Source organism: Dipodomys merriami, unplaced genomic scaffold, assembly GCF_024711535.1.
Source record: "Dipodomys merriami isolate MVZ:Mamm:240054 unplaced genomic scaffold, mDipMer1.0.p SCAF_5, whole genome shotgun sequence".
Taxonomy (NCBI): Eukaryota; Metazoa; Chordata; class Mammalia; order Rodentia; family Heteromyidae; genus Dipodomys; species Dipodomys merriami.
Genome location: NW_027206068.1, coordinates 25,443,469 through 25,463,676, shown reverse-complemented (window position 1 = coordinate 25,463,676; position 20,208 = coordinate 25,443,469). Strand labels below are relative to the sequence as shown.

At 44.7% G+C, this 20,208-nt stretch overlaps 1 protein-coding gene across 1 annotated transcript in view; it reads right to left on the bottom strand.

The window, feature by feature from the left end:
• The window catches only part of Lamb1 (laminin subunit beta 1), a 74,359-nt gene extending 54,503 nt beyond the window's left edge, over nt 1-19,856 (bottom strand). Inside the window, exons 1-9 of the mRNA XM_069996222.1 lie at nt 19,771-19,856; nt 19,500-19,624; nt 18,268-18,443; nt 15,675-15,810; nt 11,085-11,158; nt 8,137-8,325; nt 7,982-8,045; nt 3,407-3,609; nt 699-819 (exon numbers count right to left, since the gene is read on the bottom strand). Of these exons, the coding sequence (XP_069852323.1) occupies nt 699-819; nt 3,407-3,609; nt 7,982-8,045; nt 8,137-8,325; nt 11,085-11,158; nt 15,675-15,810; nt 18,268-18,443; nt 19,500-19,536 (1,000 nt within the window). The 5' untranslated portion in view covers nt 19,537-19,624; nt 19,771-19,856. The remainder of the gene's footprint in view (nt 1-698; nt 820-3,406; nt 3,610-7,981; nt 8,046-8,136; nt 8,326-11,084; nt 11,159-15,674; nt 15,811-18,267; nt 18,444-19,499; nt 19,625-19,770) is intronic.
• Nucleotides 19,857-20,208: the final 352 nt, after the last annotated feature.

Genomic DNA, 20,208 nt, shown 5'->3' with positions numbered 1-20,208 from the left:
TGACTATCCCCTTCCTCATGTGAACTCTGCCACACGCTGTCCTGCAGAGGGACTCATCTTGTTCACTGGGGCATCTTCCATGTCTCCCACCTCCCTCCCTCTTCCTAGGTCACCTGAAACACCCATGTAAGCCAGCTGGTCCCATCTGCTAACAAAACCTTTACCACTCCAGCTCTCACTGGGTTCTGAACTTGAAGAACGGTCTCATTGGAGGCAGAGGGAGGTCTGCTCCTCAAGGAGAGGCAGGTGTATGAGATTGCTGCGAGCCAGGAGGGAGAGCAGGTGATGCACACTACTGTACTTCTCTGCCCAGAATAGCACTGGGAGGAAGACAGAGATGTCCCGGTGCCAGAGGCCACACCTGGTTGGGTGTTGGAAACAAAGCCAACGACGCTACTCCATAACCATTAGATCTTACTGACACATGGTGTGGGATTTCCCTTTCCCTTTTCCTAGTACCAGCTTATCTTAAAAACAATGTCAGTGTTTCAGTGTTCCTGGGTCAGTGCCACCCATGCAGGCATTGCCCAATAACTATTCATGTTAGTGTTAATTAGATGTTTATTGTTGGTATCCCAGGGGTATAGGGATCAAGGTGGGAAAAGGAGAGAGACTAGAACCCTATTAGAGCACCTATAATCTGAAAATGTATACTGGAGTCCTCATGGGTTCCAAATGTCCTCACCACAAAGACTTACTTTTACAGGCATTGCTGTTTCGGCCTTCAGCAGGTCTCCAAGGTAAATCGTGGTAGAAATCCATGCACTGTTCACAGTTCAAACCCTTGGTGTTATGCCTGCACATGCAGTGTCCGTGTACCTTGAGGTTACAAAAGCAGAAACAATGAAGAGATTCTTGAATGGAATGGCAAGTCCAGTCCCTTTCACCTACTCACCCATAGCTCAACCCAGAGAGGGGCTCTTTGTTTTCATCTGTTCCCTCTCACAAGTTCTAGCCACATTGCTGATGGCTACAACCCCACTTTCTACATAGATCTTATCACATAATGAATGCTCAATAAGCATTTTATTGAGAAGCTATGAGAAAATACAAAAAAATAGCTACTAAAAATCCAAAAACAAAAAAATTAGTAATGATGGGAAGGTTAACACTGACCAAAATGAATTGTACACAAACATAGACATCTTAAACTGAAACCTTACTGTACAACTAATTGAAGATAATATAAAAAGGGAGGAGACTAATTACTTAGGATTGTTTTAAATTACTATAATAGAGATCTATAAAAGTTGTAATGGAGAATCAAATGCATACATACACCTGGAAAATAACTCATATTACTGCAAATCTTAGTAGGCCAGATAACCATTTCTTTTCAAAGTTGGTTTTCTTTCTACTTTTATTTTTACTTCAGGAATAATAGTTTTATTTTACTTTTCTGCTCAGTACTAGGGACTGAAATGAGTGCTCCACATATGACAGGCAAATGCTCTACCACCGAGTTATATTCCTAGCCTGGAAAAAATTTTTTCAACACAAATAAAACCTTAAAAACAATCTTTTTTTTTTTTTTTTTTTGCCTTCAAGTGAGAAAACATAAAAATCTCAGAAAAAGATAAAAATTAATTTGCTCTTTTGGGGGGGAGGGGGGTCCGGTTGTGGGGCCTGAACTCTGGGCCTGGGCGCTGTCCCTCAGCTCTTCAGCTCAAGGCTAGCGCTCTATCACTTGAGCCACAGCGCCACTTCCGGCTTTTTTCTTTTTGCTTATGTGGTACTGAGGAATCGAACCCAGGGCCTCATGCACGCAAGGCAAGTGCTCTACCACTGAGCTACCTTCCCAGCCCTAATTTGCTTTTCAATAGATCCAAGATACACTATTTCAAGGATTTCCACCACACATGCCCACAAACATGTTACCTTACTTCTGCTTTCTACAGAACAGAACTCAGGAACAGGACCAACAGGTCCCTCCTCTTTTACACCAGTATTGACCAAAGTGTAGTTAATTCCAGATTACAATCCTCTCCTTGGTTGTATATAAACCAAAAAACAGCTCCAAAGCCTACATTGCAGACTATGGCATCTGAATAAGTGGAGCAACCAACTCTGACACACAGTCATGACATCAACTACATAGATGGGAACAATGCAAAGTAAATACCAGCATTCTTAGAAAGATGGAGACATGAGATGAGAGGCATAGCCCTCTCTTTGAACTTTAAGAAATATCTCCCTTGTTTGCAGGAAACTTCTAACCAGAATAAAGGAGAGGCAGGAGTTTTAGAAGGGCTGAGTGAAAGAAACATAGCAAGGCACACCCATCACCAGTGGAAGGAGTCCAGGGGCAAGGCTCCTCACTCAGGGCTTTTTTTTTTGTCAGTCCTGAGGCTTGAACTCAGGGCCTGGGCACTGTCCCTAAGCTTTTTTTTGCTCGAGGTTAGCACTCTACCACTTGGAGCCACAGCGTCACTTCCAGCTTTCTGGTGCTTCATTGGAGATAAGAGTCTCATGGACTTCCTTACTCTAGCTGGCTTCAAACTGAAATCCTCAGCTCTCAGCCTCACCACCCAGACACTCAGCGTGTTTTAGCAAAGTACTTATTCCTTAGTTTCCCCCTCGACAGAGGAGGAGCTCTTCCTGCACTAATTTCCTGTCTGGCCTGAAAATCAGACATCTGTAAGAAACAACTGGAAACCACGTAATTTAAGTTGGGCAGAATAAGCTATTGTTTTCTAGCCATTTGACAGATCATTCATATCCTCTGTTTAAAAATATATGTAATTTCTATGTGTGAAAATGGACTCAGGTATTTTGAGGAGATGGCTAGGGTTGGGGGCAATAGGAAAGAATGATGGAGAAGGTGACACTGAGCAAGATGCACTATACTCATAAATTGACATTTGTGAATTGAAACCCTCCAACAACTGATGATAAGTTTTACAATGTAGTTTGCAAACACAGAATAAAAGTGAGAAAGGAATGAAATCAATAGGAAAAGACAGAAAAAATCCTCCATTTGGTTGCTAAATGATATCACAAGGTCCTGGGTTAAAATTTCCAGTTTCTTTGGACTAGGATCAATTTTCAATTTCTAGCGTAGAGACTGAATACCTGTGGTTTTTTAATCTTCCCTAACATAAAGGCAGACTCAATTGTTATTTAGACAACTTCTTAATCCTTAGTGACTAAAACATCTACTTTAGCAATAACCTATAGCAACTAAGTACAAAAATTAATTCTATGAAATGAACAATCTGTATATTCTCATAGTTTAAGACTCTTCAAAGAGAAATTCAGCAATCAACCACCAATATGGTGCAAGGGCTAAATCTAAGTCTGGAAAGCCAAATCCCTGGCTAAAGGGGGGCGGGGAAGCTGGAAAAGCCTCAGCTTGCTTTCAGAATCACACACGTCTAGGAGAAAGCCATAAGAGAAGTTGGCTCACCATTCCTTCCACTTCTTCATCGAATCCGTGCACAGGGGCACATTCACTGGCATGGCCGTAGCAGAAGCAGTTTCCTCGAACCACCATGTCATACACCGCATAATAGTACTTCTCTCTGATTTCCATTCTGGAATCCAAAAGGTTATCTCCCAACGTATGCAGCTTCACAAACTTGATCCTCAAGTTGGTGATTTTCAGAAGATCTATGGACGCCAACAAAGAAGAGGAAAAGTCTGATCCAATGGGCAAGAATTATTCTGTAGTTACACATCATTTCTCTTTAGGGGAAAGACTTGCTAAACGCAGATGACTTTAGTAAAGTTGATTCCTCTTGGATAATCATCTAATGACAGTTGTAAAGCCTGACATAGTGTGACCGTTGCTGGAAGCCTTAGTTTAATGAGAACACTTATTCCACGATGGGTCTCTTTGCAGGCCAACATGTCAGAAAGAAGTGTGAAAGTGGAGAAACGCCAAGAATGCAGCTGTCTGACTGCCAGAACCCACTGGCATCCAGTAATCTAGAGTTCTGCAATGCCATCTGGCTCCCACGGCAATTAGTGTCAGTGTCAACTAAGTGTCAACGTCAGAAATTCCATCCAGGTAGGAAAAGATTTATCAAAGCACTCTAATTCTCATTGCTACTATAACAGGAGCAGATTTTGTGTCATATTTCTGGGGGAGAAAATGCTGTCTGAAATTTCCCACCACTTAAAATGAAATCTAAGTTACTGAAGTGGATTGAACACTATTAACTATAATCTAGGGAAGGAATATTGTGACTGAGGGTGTGTGTGTGTGTGTGTGTGTGTGTGTGTGTGTGTCCCGGTGTGTGTGTGTGTGTGTGTGTGTGTGTGTGTGTGTCCCAGGGTGTGTGTGTGTGTGTGTGTGTGTGTGTTTGTGTGTGTCCCAGTACTACCCAGTACTAGAGCTTGAACTCAGGCCTTGGGGTTCTAGCTTGGCTTTTCTACTTAAGGCTGGTACTCTCCCAACTTGAGCTTATAGCTCTACTTCAGGCTTTTTGCTGGTTAATTAGAAGTAAGAATCCCACAGACTTTTCTGTCTGGGCTGGAATCCAACCACAATTCGCAGATATCAGCTAGGATTACAGGTGACTGAATCACACTGGTGACTGACCGACCAAGTTCTTTGTTTTGTTGCAGTATTAAGGGTTGAACCCAGAGTTTCCTGCTTGCTGACAATACTCTGCCACTTGCACTATGCTCCCAGCCCTTGACCATATCTTTAAGCAACATTTTAGTCCACAGCTGTTTTTTGTTCTAGATTTACAACACAATTCCATGTTTATCAATATGGTATCATAAGGATAAAGGGCTTAGTATTAGGATGTCAGGGCAAATTATTTCTTCCAACACAAAAGTGACTTCTATGTCAGGTTCTTTTATCTTTCCTCTTTCATTCTAGATCTGTAGACATACGTTGATTCCAGATGCTGGGCTATCAACTACCCTCTGTAGTCACTGGGTGAACCAAGAGCTTGTCAGCCTACCATACCAATGTTTCTACTAACTGTTCTTGCTGAAGTGGCTCACAGGAGACCTGGCTGGTCCACCTGTCCTCTCACTGCACTGTGCAGCCTGAAAGTGCTTGTAAGCTTTGCTCTCATTTGTGCATATTTACAGCTTATAATTCAAGACAAAAGCACCTAGTATAGCAGATACTGTCAAACCCTAAATACTAACTTTAAATCTATATAATGTATGCCTTGCTTACAATGAAGATCACAGAAAGGCCTAGGAGTGAAAAGGGAATGTGTATGCATTAAACTTAGGCTCTTTGTAAAATAAAAAATAGGAGTCTTCTGAACTGAACGATGATTATGAATGCCACGTGTACAAAATATTCTGGCAAAGTGAGCACAAGCACCTACTGATGAGAGGCCAAAGACATATACGAAGGGCAGCTGGTGTATTTAGAAACTCCCAAACTGATCTCTGTGGAAGCCTTTAGAATAGCAGACAGGCTCCCATGTGCTCTGACCATATACAGCAACCACCAGGCATCACTCACAGGTCTTCTCGAGGAAAACTGCTTTTGCAGTGAGCCTCAAAGGAGACAGGGACAGCTAAGGAAACCTTGTTCCTCTGATAGCAAGGTAAATGAAAAGCATGCTTCTGGGCACTCAACAAGAAAAGCACGAGAATTAGAATGATAAAAAGCAACACCAAGCTGGGCACTGGTGGCTCACACTTACATTCCTAGCTTTTCAGGAAGCTGAGATTCTGGTTCTAAGTCAGCCCAGGCAGGAAAGTCCATGAGACTTATTTCCAATAAGCTACCAAGAAAGCCAGATGTAGAGCTATCATTCAAGTGGTAGAGCACGAGCCTTGAGCAAAAGCTCAGGGACAGTGTCCAGGCCCTAAATTCAAGCCCCAGGACCAACACAAAAGGAAAAAAAAAAAAGGTAGCAACACCATTCCTAAAATCCCACATAACCTCACCTAGGAAGAGGCAGATGAATCCTTCAGGGACTCGGGAGCTGTTGTTTATCCTAGAGCCCCTAGGGATGTTTTCACAACCAGATTTTGAAACAGGGAAGGATGGCCTCATTACTCCCTCAGATATTGGCGTGGTGCTGGATATACCATTAAATGTTTGTTTTGCAACAGAATAGCAAAATCACCGACCAGAGACAGTCTGGGCCACATGTAAAATTAATTTAAAAAGGGAAGCAGCACTTTGCTGACAATATTCCCCGGACCTCTGTCTTCTATTCTTCTATCCTCTAAGCTTGGAAATTCCATGGTTAAAAATAGGACCAAGCACAGCTGGGGAAGATCAGCAAGACTTAACCCTGCCTCTGCTCAACGGATAGCACCTTCACAGCAAGGCCAGCTTGCCCGTCCTCTGACATCCAAGACCAGCTCCATCAATTCCTAAACTATGGATGACAGCAACAATATCAACAGCAGCAGCAGCAGCTTTAATTACTTCTACATTGGGCATTTGGGTTGGTCATTTACGTATAACAACTCGTTTTCTTACACAACTACCCTAAGGTTAATATGATCTCCATTTAAAGAGGAAAAGAAGAGCTCCTCACCCCGCTCCACCCCCTTCCAGCCTAAAAAAAAAAAGTTTTAAGTAAATTACTTGTCCCAGGTCACATAGCTGCAATGTGATAGAACTGGGATTAAATCCAGGTCTGTCTCGAAAGCCCATTAGTTTAATTACTGCACATTCTGCTTCCCAAGAAGATGAAAATGTAATCCTGTAATGGCATATTTGGTGAACACTGGAAAAGAGCTCTGAACTGCAAATCCTAACACATGCCTTTAAGTTCTGCCTGCCACTGAATAGCCACAACGCTTCACGGATGGAATCTGACTCTCTGAGCCTCCGTTTTTCTTCTATTAAACGGAAATACAATCTTCACCATACACTGAGCCTGGCTGACATTTCTGAATTCCCCTCAGTATTCTTTCTTTCCATATTCCTTTAATAAAAACCCTTTGTCAAGATGGGGTTTTTGTTTGTTTTGTTGCCTCATGCTCTTTCTTAGCTTATTTTGTTCAAGGCTAGAGTACTCTACCTACCACTTGAACCATACCTCCATTTTTAGCTTTTTGCTGGTTTACAGATAAATGTCTCATGGACTTATTTGTCCATACTGGCTTTGAACCACGAACAATGATCCTTAGATCTCAGCCTCCTGAGTAGATTACAGTCATAAGCCACCAGCACCTGGCCTTGCCAAAACTTTTAGCAGAACAAATGACCTCTAAGCCAGAGATGCTACCCGGTGTCTCCTGTAAAACAGTCATGTAACTATGGCTAGGAAGATGTGAACTGTAGCTAATAGGAAGTTGTCCAGATCATGGACAACTTCCAGGTTTCTTTATAGGAAATTTGCTTGCACTTCACAGATTAGGATGAGGACATGTTGATGGTGATCTAACTCTACTTGGGTGGCCTTATAGCTAGGATTATCACATTTAAAAAAATGAAAGTAACCTATGATCAGTTACATTTGAATTGGTACCTTTGAATTACATTTTTTAGTAAGAGCATAATCCAACCGTTACATGGAACTTTGTTATACTAACCACAAACATTGTATGGGACACACACCTTGACTAGACAAAAGTACTGTATATATATTTTAAAGAATGTATTATTTATCTGCAACTCAAATTTAACTAGATACCATCCTGTATTTTATCTGATGAGCCTAATTATGGCAGTTGAGTTACATTTTATTGTCTGAAAATCCCTCTGAATAATGTAGATAAGAGGAAGTAACTTTTTATTTTACTTGAGCAATTGTAGTCTGGAGACACTTTTGTTACAATACTTTTGTACATTCTAATGTACTGAGCAACCAAGTAAATAAGGTAGCATAATTAACATAATTGCTTGAGCACTCTTGACAGATTGATTACTGTGAAGATGGACTACCCATAATTTTAGAAGCTTCTGGTAGGGTACTGAAGAGGAAGAAAATGTAGGTGGATTTAGTACTGAATATCTGGATTCTGGGTGGTATGCTCTAGGGCAATACTTATTCTCTGAGTGTTCTTTCCCATCTATGCTTTTATTTGAAAACATGCTTACTCTGTATCCTTGGGCTATAAGGATCTTCTATTTTGAAAGCTGGATCTAAAGCACGAAATATCACCTAAAAATAGATACAAGAGGAATTGGTATTTTGGCTGTGATCAAAAAGTATAGACTAGCAAGTAGAATGTAAAATCAAGAAGCAAACAGACCTCTCCTTCTGTTGAGGGTTCTATGTCAGAGTATCGGGAGTCACAGATTATGTCATCCACTTTCTTCATGGGGCCAGTGGAAATGCCTGGGAAGGAGCTCTCACAATCATAGGCGAAGTATCTGTATACACCCCAGGTCTTCCCAAAGTCAGATGACCGCTCTATCAGCATAGCAGCTGGACGGAATGTCTACAAGGTGGGGAACAAAGAGAGTTGATTGCTAATCCTTTTCAAAATTGCAGATGAAATTGTCACTCGCTGTGTGCCACAAGCCCTGCCTGCACACAGCTGGCATTTCTCACTGTGGCCTGATTTCAGACACTTCAGGCTGCTCGTGGAGCCTATTCTTGCAAGGAAAGGGTCTGGTCTCTAAATTCTGCCTTTTCCCACCCTGGTAGATTAGTGAGCTGTTTCTCTTTAGAAGCTGATTATGAACAGGCCTTAAAAGTAAATTCTAGTATAGTTAGCCACCATGCCAATCATATGACTGAGTTTGAGTATTCACTCCTTCATGTCTTCATTTAGTCATTCAAGAGATGCATGACTGCCACATGGTAGCAGCCAGTGGCCCACCTACAGTCCATACACTGCATTTAACCCAGTGAGATACAAATACAGACATAAAAAACTGTTGATTTGAGGAAATTAAGAAGCTGGAGGAGCCATCCTCCAGCTATGATATGAACCCCCCCAAAAAAAACTAACAGAGGCCTGAAACAGGCATTTTTCTCTGAAAAAGGATTCAAAGGCAAGAAAGTGAAAGATTCACATTTTGACAATCATTCAAGTTACTTTTTCACCTTTCTAGGAACAGAAGAAAATAATACTTTATTAAACTGGACAGAGCATTGGATTAAGGATTTTAAATTAAGGGAGAGGAACTCCAGTGTTTAACACATGCCAGGCAGGCATGTGCTTTTCCCACAAGGCTGGGCTCCAGCTGGGGAGACACGGGAGGGTTAGAAGGGAACGCCTTGTCTCATATCTCTGTGTCAAAAGGGACAGAGAGAAGCCCAGAAGCCAGTCCTTGTAGCACTTCCTTCTCCCACCTTTCTGGAAACTTCTAAATCCCAAAGGGCCAATGTCAAATTATCCAGTTTCCCGTAGAGTTAAGAAGCTGTTGGAAACCAGAACAAAACACACTTCACCTACAGGACAGAAAGCTTTCCGGCTCCCTGCTTACCCATCAACCTTCTTGGGCCTCATGTAGCTGCACAGTTGCTTCTGAATGCATGATAATCAAAAGTCTGGAAACAGCTGGCTACATACTGGGCATCTGAAGAATGGGTTTTACTAGTCTACCAAAACCCACTGCACATCAACATGGCCAGCCTGGGTGAAAATAAGCATGTTCCTCCAGCTTCCTCCTCTGCCTTTTCCCTTCCCATCTTCACTACTGCTAATGGTATCACTGATCTAGGTAGTTTTAGACTCATAAAAAAAAGATTATGTTATCAACTACCCATGTAGCAGCATACTGTGGTTTTTGAATGATGCTATAACAGAGATCTTGGTTTTCTTCCTGACAAGGAAGACAAAGCTCTGACCATCCTTGCCAGGATGGGGTGAAACAGGGCTCACACCCAAGAATGCCCAGCCCCACACATGCTGCTCTGCTCACTGGAGCTAGAGCCTGAGGGTTGTTCTCTCCTGGTCTGGCAACTTGTACCCACAGCACACAGCTCACTTCAGCCACCACCTCCTCGGCCTGACCTCTTGCACCCATGTGCAGAATTCCATTGCATTCTCTTGAATAAGTATTCACCTACAGAATCTGTGCCCAGAGCACTTTTGAATATAAATGAATTTAAAACCAGGCATGTCTGTGAGCAGAGAAGATGCCCTCCTCAAAGCAAAAGGACCCTAATAAAAAGATGACTTTTAATGTTATAGGTGTTACCTGACACTGAGGGAAGCAGAGTGTATTAGGGCTGAGTTTCAACTGAACCACCAGTTCAGTGACTAGGAGTCTTGGAGTTATGTAGTCAAGCCATCTTCAGCACTCAGTATCAGGTGTCAGTGTAAACCTGTCACCCCAGCAGTCACTATGGGTTGTTTGGGGTTGAGGGGTGACAAGGGCAGGCTTGGGAATTGCATGGTTCAATGTCTCTCCTAGTCTCGTTCTGACTCCCACGCCCACCCTTGCTTCTTGGCCTCCCAGGCTTTTATAGCAGACCCAGGTGGAACTTTGAAGGTCCCTGGTCCACAGGGTAAACTATCCCTGGTATCTTTTCCTAACCTGAGTGAGTGAAGATAAGGCCCCAAACACCCACTGAAAACCATCCAAAAGTGATTTTCATCTTGGAAGCAATAAGCAAATTATGGGTTTTATGCAGGCCAATATGTACTTTAAGCCTTGTGAAGGCTGTCATTTTCAGGCAGCTGCTTGAAAAGAAACAAAGGGACTTTGTACAGAGACATTCCCTACTCCCGGAGTCATTTTACATCTCAAAAAGAAAAATGGGGAGAAAAAAGAAAATGGTGAGAAAAATCTGCATTTAGCTAGGCTCACACATTTTTTCAGAAACTGTCCCCACAAATTCTGCAAAACCTTTAAAACTAAATTTCTTTTTCAGTTTCCAAACTCAGTATTAAAACATAAACACATGGGATCAGAGATATATTCTCTCCAGATGTTTTATTGTGGTTTGGGATGGAGTCAATGCTGCCTCTCCCATGGGGAAATTAAAAGCTCTCTAAGTACAAAGTTTACAGTTGAATAGCATAGAGACAGTTGGCTTAGCAGAGAGACTGTCTACTTATTGCTGTGAAGATAAGGTATTTGGTAAAGGTAGTTATTCAGGCCCATGTTTTAAAAGCTTCTCAATTATCACAATTTATAGCAACAAGGGTCTTGAAGTTCCCATTTAGACCACATTCTTTCTGAACAGGGGAAATTATACTGTGCTCTCACAGGTCATTTGTGGGAAAGGTATAGGACTTCTTACCTTGAAAGTCATTATAAGATGAGTGAAATGGAATTCTGCTTCCAAATCCAGTTGGATAGTTACATTTTCCACACCTATAGATGAAAAAAACAATAGTAACAATAAAGAAGGGAACGGTAAGGTGAAGGGAACATTTGAGGTCAGCCGCAGCTATTTCCTTAAATTATCTTCGAACTCGTCATAGAAATCTTCTTTGCATCTAAAGCTGTTAACGCGGATCCTTTGCCTTTATTCAGGCGATGAGGCCACGCTGTACTGATTCTACTGTTCTTCACAATCCCTCGAGTTTCACTCCCTGAAATGACACTAGATCTAGCCCAAAGCCCCTCCACAGGTCAAGTCAGACATCTCTTGCTTAGAAACAAGAGAAATGTTGTCCCACCAACCCTCTTAAGCCAAAATTGTGAAAAGAGAAGAGGGGCTCTTCCTGTACACAGTAGGAGGTCAGCTTACAGGCTGAGGCACAGGCACTGGACGCTCTTCCAGGACAAACACAAATGCTCTCTTTTCTCTACATAAGTAAAGAAGCACACGTCCACCACATGTTAGTTCCATACCAACTTAAGAAAAACCTATCCCCAGTGAGACACCCTTTGAATGTGACTTCCACAACCAAAAAACAACACCAAAGAGACAAAGAACCAGTCAAATAAATCAACTGGCCCAGAACAAACACTAACATCTTCTCTTTCAGGAAGAAAGCCTGAACAAACAAGCAAACTTTTGCTCTGTGCCCTGAGGGTCAGTTGGTCCCACTTGACATGCTAAGGAGGCCACTAGAATTCCAGGGTGGGCAGCACCCCCCCCCACCTTCCTACCCACTGGTTCAAATAGACTTTTCCACCTTTCAGAAGTTAGAAGCACTTTAGAGGCCCATCTTCCAGAGCAAAAGAAGTCTTAAATGCAGGAAGACAGGAATGTGTCAGAGTGAATCATGTCACAGCCTGGTGTATTTTCAGGAAACTAGCAGGACCTTTTGAAATAATCTCTCCTGCTGGCAACCTACCAAGTTGACTGGGGGCAGGGGGGTGGGCGGGAAAGTGGTCACTGGAACGGATATGAGTTAGTTGGAATGTTAAAGAAAAACACTATAATCATACTAATGAACCTTATCTAACTTATTGTAAAAAAAAAAAAAAAAACACATTACAAAACTACTCTGGATATTTTTTAGTAGAATGTTAGCTAAACATCTGTACGTCTGGCCTCTTCCAAGCTCTTCTTCCTCTGTTGGAGTGACAGAGATTTTAAGCCCTCTGAGTGAAAACCTTTCTGACATTTGGACTCTCTTGTTCCAATAAAGCTGTAGAAACTGATCAAATCCTGAGAGAACTAAGAAAATTTCTGTGCCAAGAACTATAGCATGAAAAAGCTATTTTACTGCTAACGGTCTAAATATTTGTAATATTTGTTCAAAAAGAGAAAATGAAATAATATGAAGTACAAAGCAAGACTAGTACCATTTCTGTAACATAAGAATATTTACAGTCACAAGTGTCCCTAAAGCACATTCCATTTAGATTTACAGACTGATAAAGCACTGTGGGGTTTGGTTTTTCTTTTTTCAGCTTTTATTTATTGGTCAGTCATGGGGCTTGAACTCAGGGCCTAGGTGCTGCCCCTGAACTTTTTCACTGAAGGCTAGAGTTCTACCACTTTGAGCCACAAAGCCATTTCATTTTCTGATGATTAACTGGAGATAAGAGTCTCTTGGACTTTCCTGTCTAGGCTGGCTTTGAACCTTGATCCTCAGATCTTAGCCTCGAGTTAGCTAGGATTATAGGGGTGAGCCACTGGCACCTAGCTCATCTCTTTTTTATTTTGAGAAAGAAAATCCAAGGAAAAGAAATAGGACTATTCCATAACCAAGGTATGATGATTTATATCAGTAATCCCAGCATTTTCCAGGCTGAGGAGGAAGAGGAGTATTCTGTAGCCTGGGGTAAAAAAAAAAAAAAGAAAAAGAAAAAAGAAAAAAGAAATATCATTTTATGGTGCATAAGAACTGTGAATAAGTAGAAAGTAGCCTTACATTTCAAGTTGTCTCTGAGCCTGCATATTCATGACTTGGTATCAATGTGTATAAGAAAACCTGTGCAAAATACAGAGTCACCTTCACAGAGCAGTCTTCCATTGTGAACTATCAGGCAAATGAGAGTCTGACATTGTAAAAGCCACGTTCTGTTCCGTATGTCTAAATGTTCTCTAATCTCTGTTGGAATAACAGATTTTAAGCCCTCTGAGTGAAAACCTTTCTGACATTTGGACTCTCTTGTTCCAATAAAGCTGTAGAAATTGATCAAATCCTGAGAGAACTAAGAAAAATTTTGTGCCAAGAACTAAAGCATGTTGATGGTCTAAAATGGGTGCCTATTGTCCAGGCATCTAATTGTCTGTTTTGCTGAAGAATGTGGACAGGCAGGAATAGCGTTATCCTATTTTAAAGTCCTCTGACTCAGATTTGTAGAATTGTTCTTACACTAAGCTATCAACCAGAATTCTCCTGTAAGAACCAGAACTTCCCACTATAATGGACCTAAATGGTGCATGTTTCTGAGAACTCATCTCTCAATGAAATTCTTAAACAAAGAATTCCCAAGAATGACCAATGAACACCCAACCATCCCTTCCAAAAAACTAGGTATTGTAGAAAAATCTTTGCAATTATTGTCAATGGTAAGACATGAAAGGAATTCCTCTTTACACAAGGATAAATGATTGCAGGCATCTGAGGGCTCTCAGTGCAGGGCACTTAATGAAGGGACTTGGTTATTTTTTTTCAGCCAGCCTTTATAGGTTCACTTCTCTTATGGCCTTCTTTCATTTTTTTTCTTCAACGAATTTAATGGAGTGAGTGGTTCACACCTGTAATACAAGCTGCTTAGGGACACAGGATCAGGGTTTGAAATAAAAAGTTCATGAGACTTCACAAAAAAAAAAAAAAAGAAGAAGAAGAAGAAATGCCAGGTGCTGGTGTCTCAAGCTTGTAATCCTAGCTCCTCAGGAGGCTGAGATCTGAGGATCATGGTTCAAAGCCAGCCTAGGCAGGAAAGCACATGAGACTCTTATCTCCAATTAACCACCAGAAAACCAGAAGTGGCGCTGTGGCTTGTGGTAGAGCGTTAGCCTTGAGTGGAAGAGCTCAGGGACAGAGCCCAGGCCCAGAGTTCAAGCTCCACAACTGACAAAAAGAAGGAGGAGGAGGAGGAGGAGGAGGAGGAACAGGAGGAAGAAGAGAAGAAGAAGAAGAAGAAAGCTGGGCAAGGAATCATGAGCCTGTCATCCCAGCTGTGCAGGAAGCATAAGTAGCAGCACTGTGGTCCAGGCTGGCTCCAGCATACAGTAGAAACACTATCTCAAAACCAGCAGAGCAGAGGGACTAGGTACATCAAGGTACACTGCATGTATATATGGACATTTCAAAATAAAACACCCTTGATTCAGCTAATTAATCCTATTTTATTTATTTATTTATTTTGGTCGGTTGTGGGGCCTGAACTCTGGGCCTGGGCGCTGTCCCTCAGCTCTTCAGCTCAAGGCTAGCGCTCTACCACTTGAGCCACAGCATCACTTCCAGCTTTTTCTGCTTATGTGGTGCTGAGGAATCGAACCTAGGGCCTCATGCATGCAAAGCAAGCACTCTACCACTGAGCCACCTTCCCAGCCCCATTAATCCTATTTTTTAAAATAGCCAAAACAAAAAGGATAGAGGGTTTGGCTCCAGTCTAAATCTAAGCTCAAACCAAAGAAAGTTACTATCAAAAGAAAGTCTAATGAAGGTGCACTGTACTACCAGCACTCAGGAGGCTGAGACAGTCGGATCCTGAGTTTCAGGTCAGCTTGAGATAAATAGCAAAACCCTGTCTCAGAAAGAAAAACAAGAACCCCAAACTAATTAATTACTATTAATACTGTTAATAACAGCCACAATAACTCTATACTTACTCAAAATTTCATCATATAGTTTTATGTGGCCAGAGTTTCATGGCAATAGTAACTAATATCTATTCAATGAACTAATGAACTTACTAACTCAAAGTCCAAATGGCCAAAAAAAAAGACAAAGGGTCTGGGCACCCACAACTACTGGGAACCTGAAGTCATTATCACATTGATAGACTTCAAAATTCCATTAAAGTGCTTATTCACGCTACTATTGTTACTAATATGAAATTCTCTATAGCTGAAAGGGAAATGGGGGTGGGCTGCGATTTTTGCCCTTTCCTTTGGAGCCAATAACAACAAAAGCTGCTATGTTCTGTGGATGAAGGGCCAGAGGTCAACACTGTCTTTCATACCCTTCTCTCACTGGTCTCTGGCACTCAAGAGCCCTCACACCCACCCCAATGAGAATTATGGAATACACACTCCTGTCTCGCACAAAAGACTGCTTTCCTAGAGAATGCATACCTTAGGAAGGAGGACCAGATTTTACCATGGAACGTTAGTGCTCCAGGCAGTAAATCTGTCAAACGCTAATCGCTAATTACAGGGAAGAAGAGCCAATGAGAATTACAAACACAAGGGGCATGTAAACCCCATCTAGGTTATCAATCACACTGCACAGAACTTCCCACATCAACCACATACCATTTTCAGATTGCCACCAAATCTTTAAGCGGTTTGGAGCAAATGTAGTGACCACATTTTCAATGAGATGGCTGTCAGGATTGAGGGTCTCATGATAAGGATCTTGGGAGTTGCAAATGAAGCACTTCTTGTCCTCCTGAAAGCAAGTTAATTTCATGAATTTAAGGAGTAATTTCATTAAAAAACAAAACAAACAAACAAAAAAGAGCCCACAATCCAAAAATTAAACCACTAGCTTTGAGACAGATGTGCCAATATCACTTAAAAACTTGTCATATCTTTCCCTTTAAGAGTCTAAAATATTCCTGAAAATGATTCCTTCCTCTCTACAAACTCAAGGTCAACAGTGAAAGAAGGCATTGTTTCCTGAGACTAATTTAATCAAAATCAAATTTCTAGGCTTAAATCTTAATCTCAAGAAATAGCTGGAGTAGCTTACTCTAGAGTAAAATGCAGAAGAGGTATTAGGAGTTTTTGCTGACATAAAGCAAATTAAGAGGGAAAAAAAAATCCAATCACGTGGCCTGATTTTTCCAAACCTAAATAAGGCAGAAACCAAGCATTAAGCAGCAATATTTACAACGGCCTTGGGGTATCTTAGTTTCTGCTTTGCCCAAGCAGTAAATGAGGAATAGGACTACATATAACCAGCTCAGAATACCTCTGCCAGGTGGCACTGGGCTGGCCTGTCATATTGGGACCACTATGAACTGAGGCATAAACTGGAATAAAGATGGATTTTGGCTCTTGAATAGCTTTAAATCTTTCATTTTCTTTCTCCCTAAAATAGGAACCACAGTCACCAGGGCAGGAAGGTCAGAAGCATTCTCTTCTTTTGCACAGCCCAAGGCAACATGATTTAATAGCTCCTTTTCTATATGGAGATTTGCTCTGTACCTACATTTGCTGGAATTCATATTATTAAAGTCTAAGGATGACACTACGACTGAAATACAGAGACCTATTAATATCTTGTAAATAGAATTTAGCCAATGGTGATATAAGGCCCAACAAAATCTAACGACTATATTTTTTACCTTTGTATTTTTCTAGTTAGTTACTACCACTAAAGGACCATTCAAAAGGTCTTTGATGTATCAACAACATCAAAACAACAGAGACTACAATTAATTCAGGAATTCAGGGAGACTGGAACAAAAGCACCCTATCTCAGATTTTATGCCCACTGCTTGAGAAAGCACATGCCTATTCCTTTTAGACCCAGGTTATCTGTAAAAAGCAACCACTATTTCACGGCTAATGGCACAAAGCAGAGTCGGGCCCAACTTGCTTTTAAAAGACAAGCAGTTTGCACTCTGCTCAAAGCTAATTTCAGACTTTAGTGATTCATTTACAGGATATCCGGACCTCTGAAGTACTTGTTAGCACAACCGTTTAGGTAAAATTTGAATGTTAATTTTAGAAAAGGTAACATCAACTGCCTTCATTAACTTGGTAGTCAAGGAAACTAATACTGAAGAACAATTACCAGAACTTTAAAAAAGGAGTTTAATTATAATTTCCCTTCTAGTCAAAGAGGAAGCAGTCTAGACATCTCAGTATAAATCTGGAAGCAAATGAGCGGAATCCACTTTGCCACATTCCTTTGCTTTAAATTTATCATGTCTCTAGAATGGACAGTCTGCTTTGTAAAAAGGACTCCATTTTAAGGCATCTGCCATGCAAACCACAGGCCACTCGGTCCTTCTGAAGGGGGGATGCCCAGGTGGCTGAGCTGGCCCAGCTCTGAGCAATGAGCTTAGAACTTACCCTGTCTGTTCTTCCTAACATCTCCTGTTTTAGTTAAGAGACAACAGGGGATCTTCCCACTTAAAAAAAAAATCAAGGAAATGGATTCTGGTTCAGAATGATTGATGCTTTGGGTCTGCTTTTAGATTAGTCCTGAATGTATAAAACTATGACCTTTGAAATCTACAATTTGGGTCCACTTTTAGAAGCAGGTAACTCCCTGAAATTTCATTTTGGTCTTCCACTATCAGGGTGCCATAGCAACAAGCGCACTTGGGAATAAAGGAAGCTGAACTAAATTATCTAATGGAGATAAATGGGCACAGTATCAAGGCAGGAGAAGATGGGGTTCAGTGACTGGAATCATTTTGCAAAGCATCATGGTCTGGAAGATCCTTATAATAACTCAAGTGAAAGATGAAGGGGAAACTTGAGATCACCACTCCTATAGAAAGAAGAAGATACACCATCTTGAATGTGTGTATTTTTTTAACAATGACTCCACAACCCAAGTCTTTTTAGAGTTCCTGGGCTGGGGCAGGGCACAGAGCAGGGGGCCAGGGCTGTCTGTCTGCAGCCCTGAATTTCCACACAGATAGTGGTGTGGCTGGAGGACGGCAGGAAGTGTTTGGCGGATGCAACTGTGCAAACGGAGATGGAGGCGCGGGGTCAGTGAGCTACCAGCCGAACCCCAGGACTCCCCGCCTGGCTGCGCTTCCGATCGGGATTGCTGGCAGGATGCTGGGAGTCTCCAGGGCCTGCCTGCCCCTTAGCTCTGGAAAGGAGGAGGAGGAAGAGGAGGAGGCGGCGGGGGCGGCGCGGGCACTGGGGCACCAGCCCTCACCTGCAGGTGGCTGACGATGCAGTAGGGCTCGGGCTTGTGCAGTCCGCACGTCGAGGTCACGGAGAGCTTCTGGGCTCGGCCAATGAGGAGGTCGCCCGTGGCAGGGTAGCAGCTGCCTTCCGCACAGCCGTAGCTGAAGTCGGGTTCCTGGGCGCGCACTCGGGCTCCGCACAAGGCTACAGGAGGGATAAGGGACAAGGTTGGGGGCAGAGGAACGAGGTGGAAAGGAACAAGCAGGAGGCGGGGACGGAGAGGATTCAGGAGAAAAGAAAAAAAGGGGGGGGGATTACCCAGAAAGGATGCAATGACCAGACAAGCGAAGGAGAGGGCGAGGAGGCAGGGGCGTGGAAGGAACCCCCGCAACCCGTCATCCCGGGCTGCCCGGCGGCCGGCCGGGCGCATCGCTGCGGGGAAAGCGCACCCGACGCCGGCGCCTTGCCGGTCGGGCCCCGGGGAGCCGCCCCCGGCGCTCCAGGTGGAGGTGCGGCGCCGCCGCCTCCGCCTGCGTGCGGGGCCACCGCGCTCCGCACCGCCGCGCGTGCGACCCCGCGTGCGCGTGGCGGCACTCGCCCTCCCGGCGCCGTGTGCACGTGGACAGCGGTGAGCGTGAGAGGGTCCCGCGTGCACGCGCCGGCACCCCGGCGAGGCCCGGAGGAGGGAGCGCGGCGCCGGTGGCGGACGCCGCTTCGTCCCCGAGGGGCATGGCGGGTTGGTTAGACCCCGCGGTTCCGGAGAGGCTTCCTCGCTTCGCCATTCCAGGGAAGCTTATTCGGTCCGGCTGTTCCCGGTGCCACCGCCAGGCAGACCGCGGTGCTTAATGAAAGCCACATGGCCCCGGTCAGCTTCCCGGGCGAAGCCTGCGGGGCTCGGGCGCTTTTCCTGAGTAAATGAATGGACTGTTCGGGGAGGCTCCCCAGCCAGCCCGCGATCGAGCGCCGCCGCCCGAGAGCCCCTGCGGGCCAGCGGGGTCGGGGGGGGGACGGGGGGCGCTGCAGAACCGGGAGCCGCAGGAGCGCGGGGCGCAGAGCCCCCCGCGGACGCGGGTCCCCGGCGTCCCCAGCCACGACCGAGCCGAGGGCGGTGGCGATGGAACCCAGGGGCGTCATCTCCAACCATTCCCCTCCCGATCCTCCCCCTCCACCAGGCTCCCCTCAAAGCCCGAGCACCGGGCTTGGGGGTTTTCTTCCCCGGTGACCCCCCGCCCCGGGCCGCACCCTCCCTCTCTGACTTACCCCAGCAGCTGAAGGCGAGCACCGGGAGCAGCCCCATGTCCAGTCCCGCCCGCAGCGCAGGGGACACGGTCCAGGAGCGAGCGCACGTCTGCCGAGCGGCCGACCTTCCCTTCCCGGTTTCCTTTCTGGAGAGGTAGAGGAGGGCGGGGGGGGGGGGGGTAAATGTTCAGAGAGAGCAGAGGGGGCCCTTCGGTGTCCCGCTGCTCCCACGGAAGGGGGGCTGCGCCGGGGAAGGGGGGGATCGCCCGGCGACCGTGCTGTCCGCACTCACCCCGCGCCCGAGTGCCCCGGCGGCTCCTGGCAGCCCCCGAGCCCAAAGAAGGGAATTAGAAAAGTTTAGCCTTGGGAGGAACCGAGGGAGGCGCCTGCGCTCATGCGCACACGCGGGGCTGGGGCCGAGGGGGCGGGCAGGGGAGGCCCCCGCTGCGCGCGCGGAGGGGGCGGAGGGCCAGGACCCACCCCCTCGGGTGCCTCTTTTGTTTTAAAGCGGCGTCGGCGAGGGTGGCTGGCTCTCAGCGCGTCCACGTCCCCGCGTGGGGGCGGCGGGTCCGCGCCGGCGTGCGCGTCCGGAGCCCGGAGCGCGGAGAGGGTGGGAGGCGTCGGCGCGGCTCCGGGGGGTCGGTGTTCCCCGCGCCCGGCCCGGGGTGGGGGCTGGGGGGGCAGGGCTGGTCGGCAGGGACCTCCCGCGGACTGGTGCATTTACATTCGT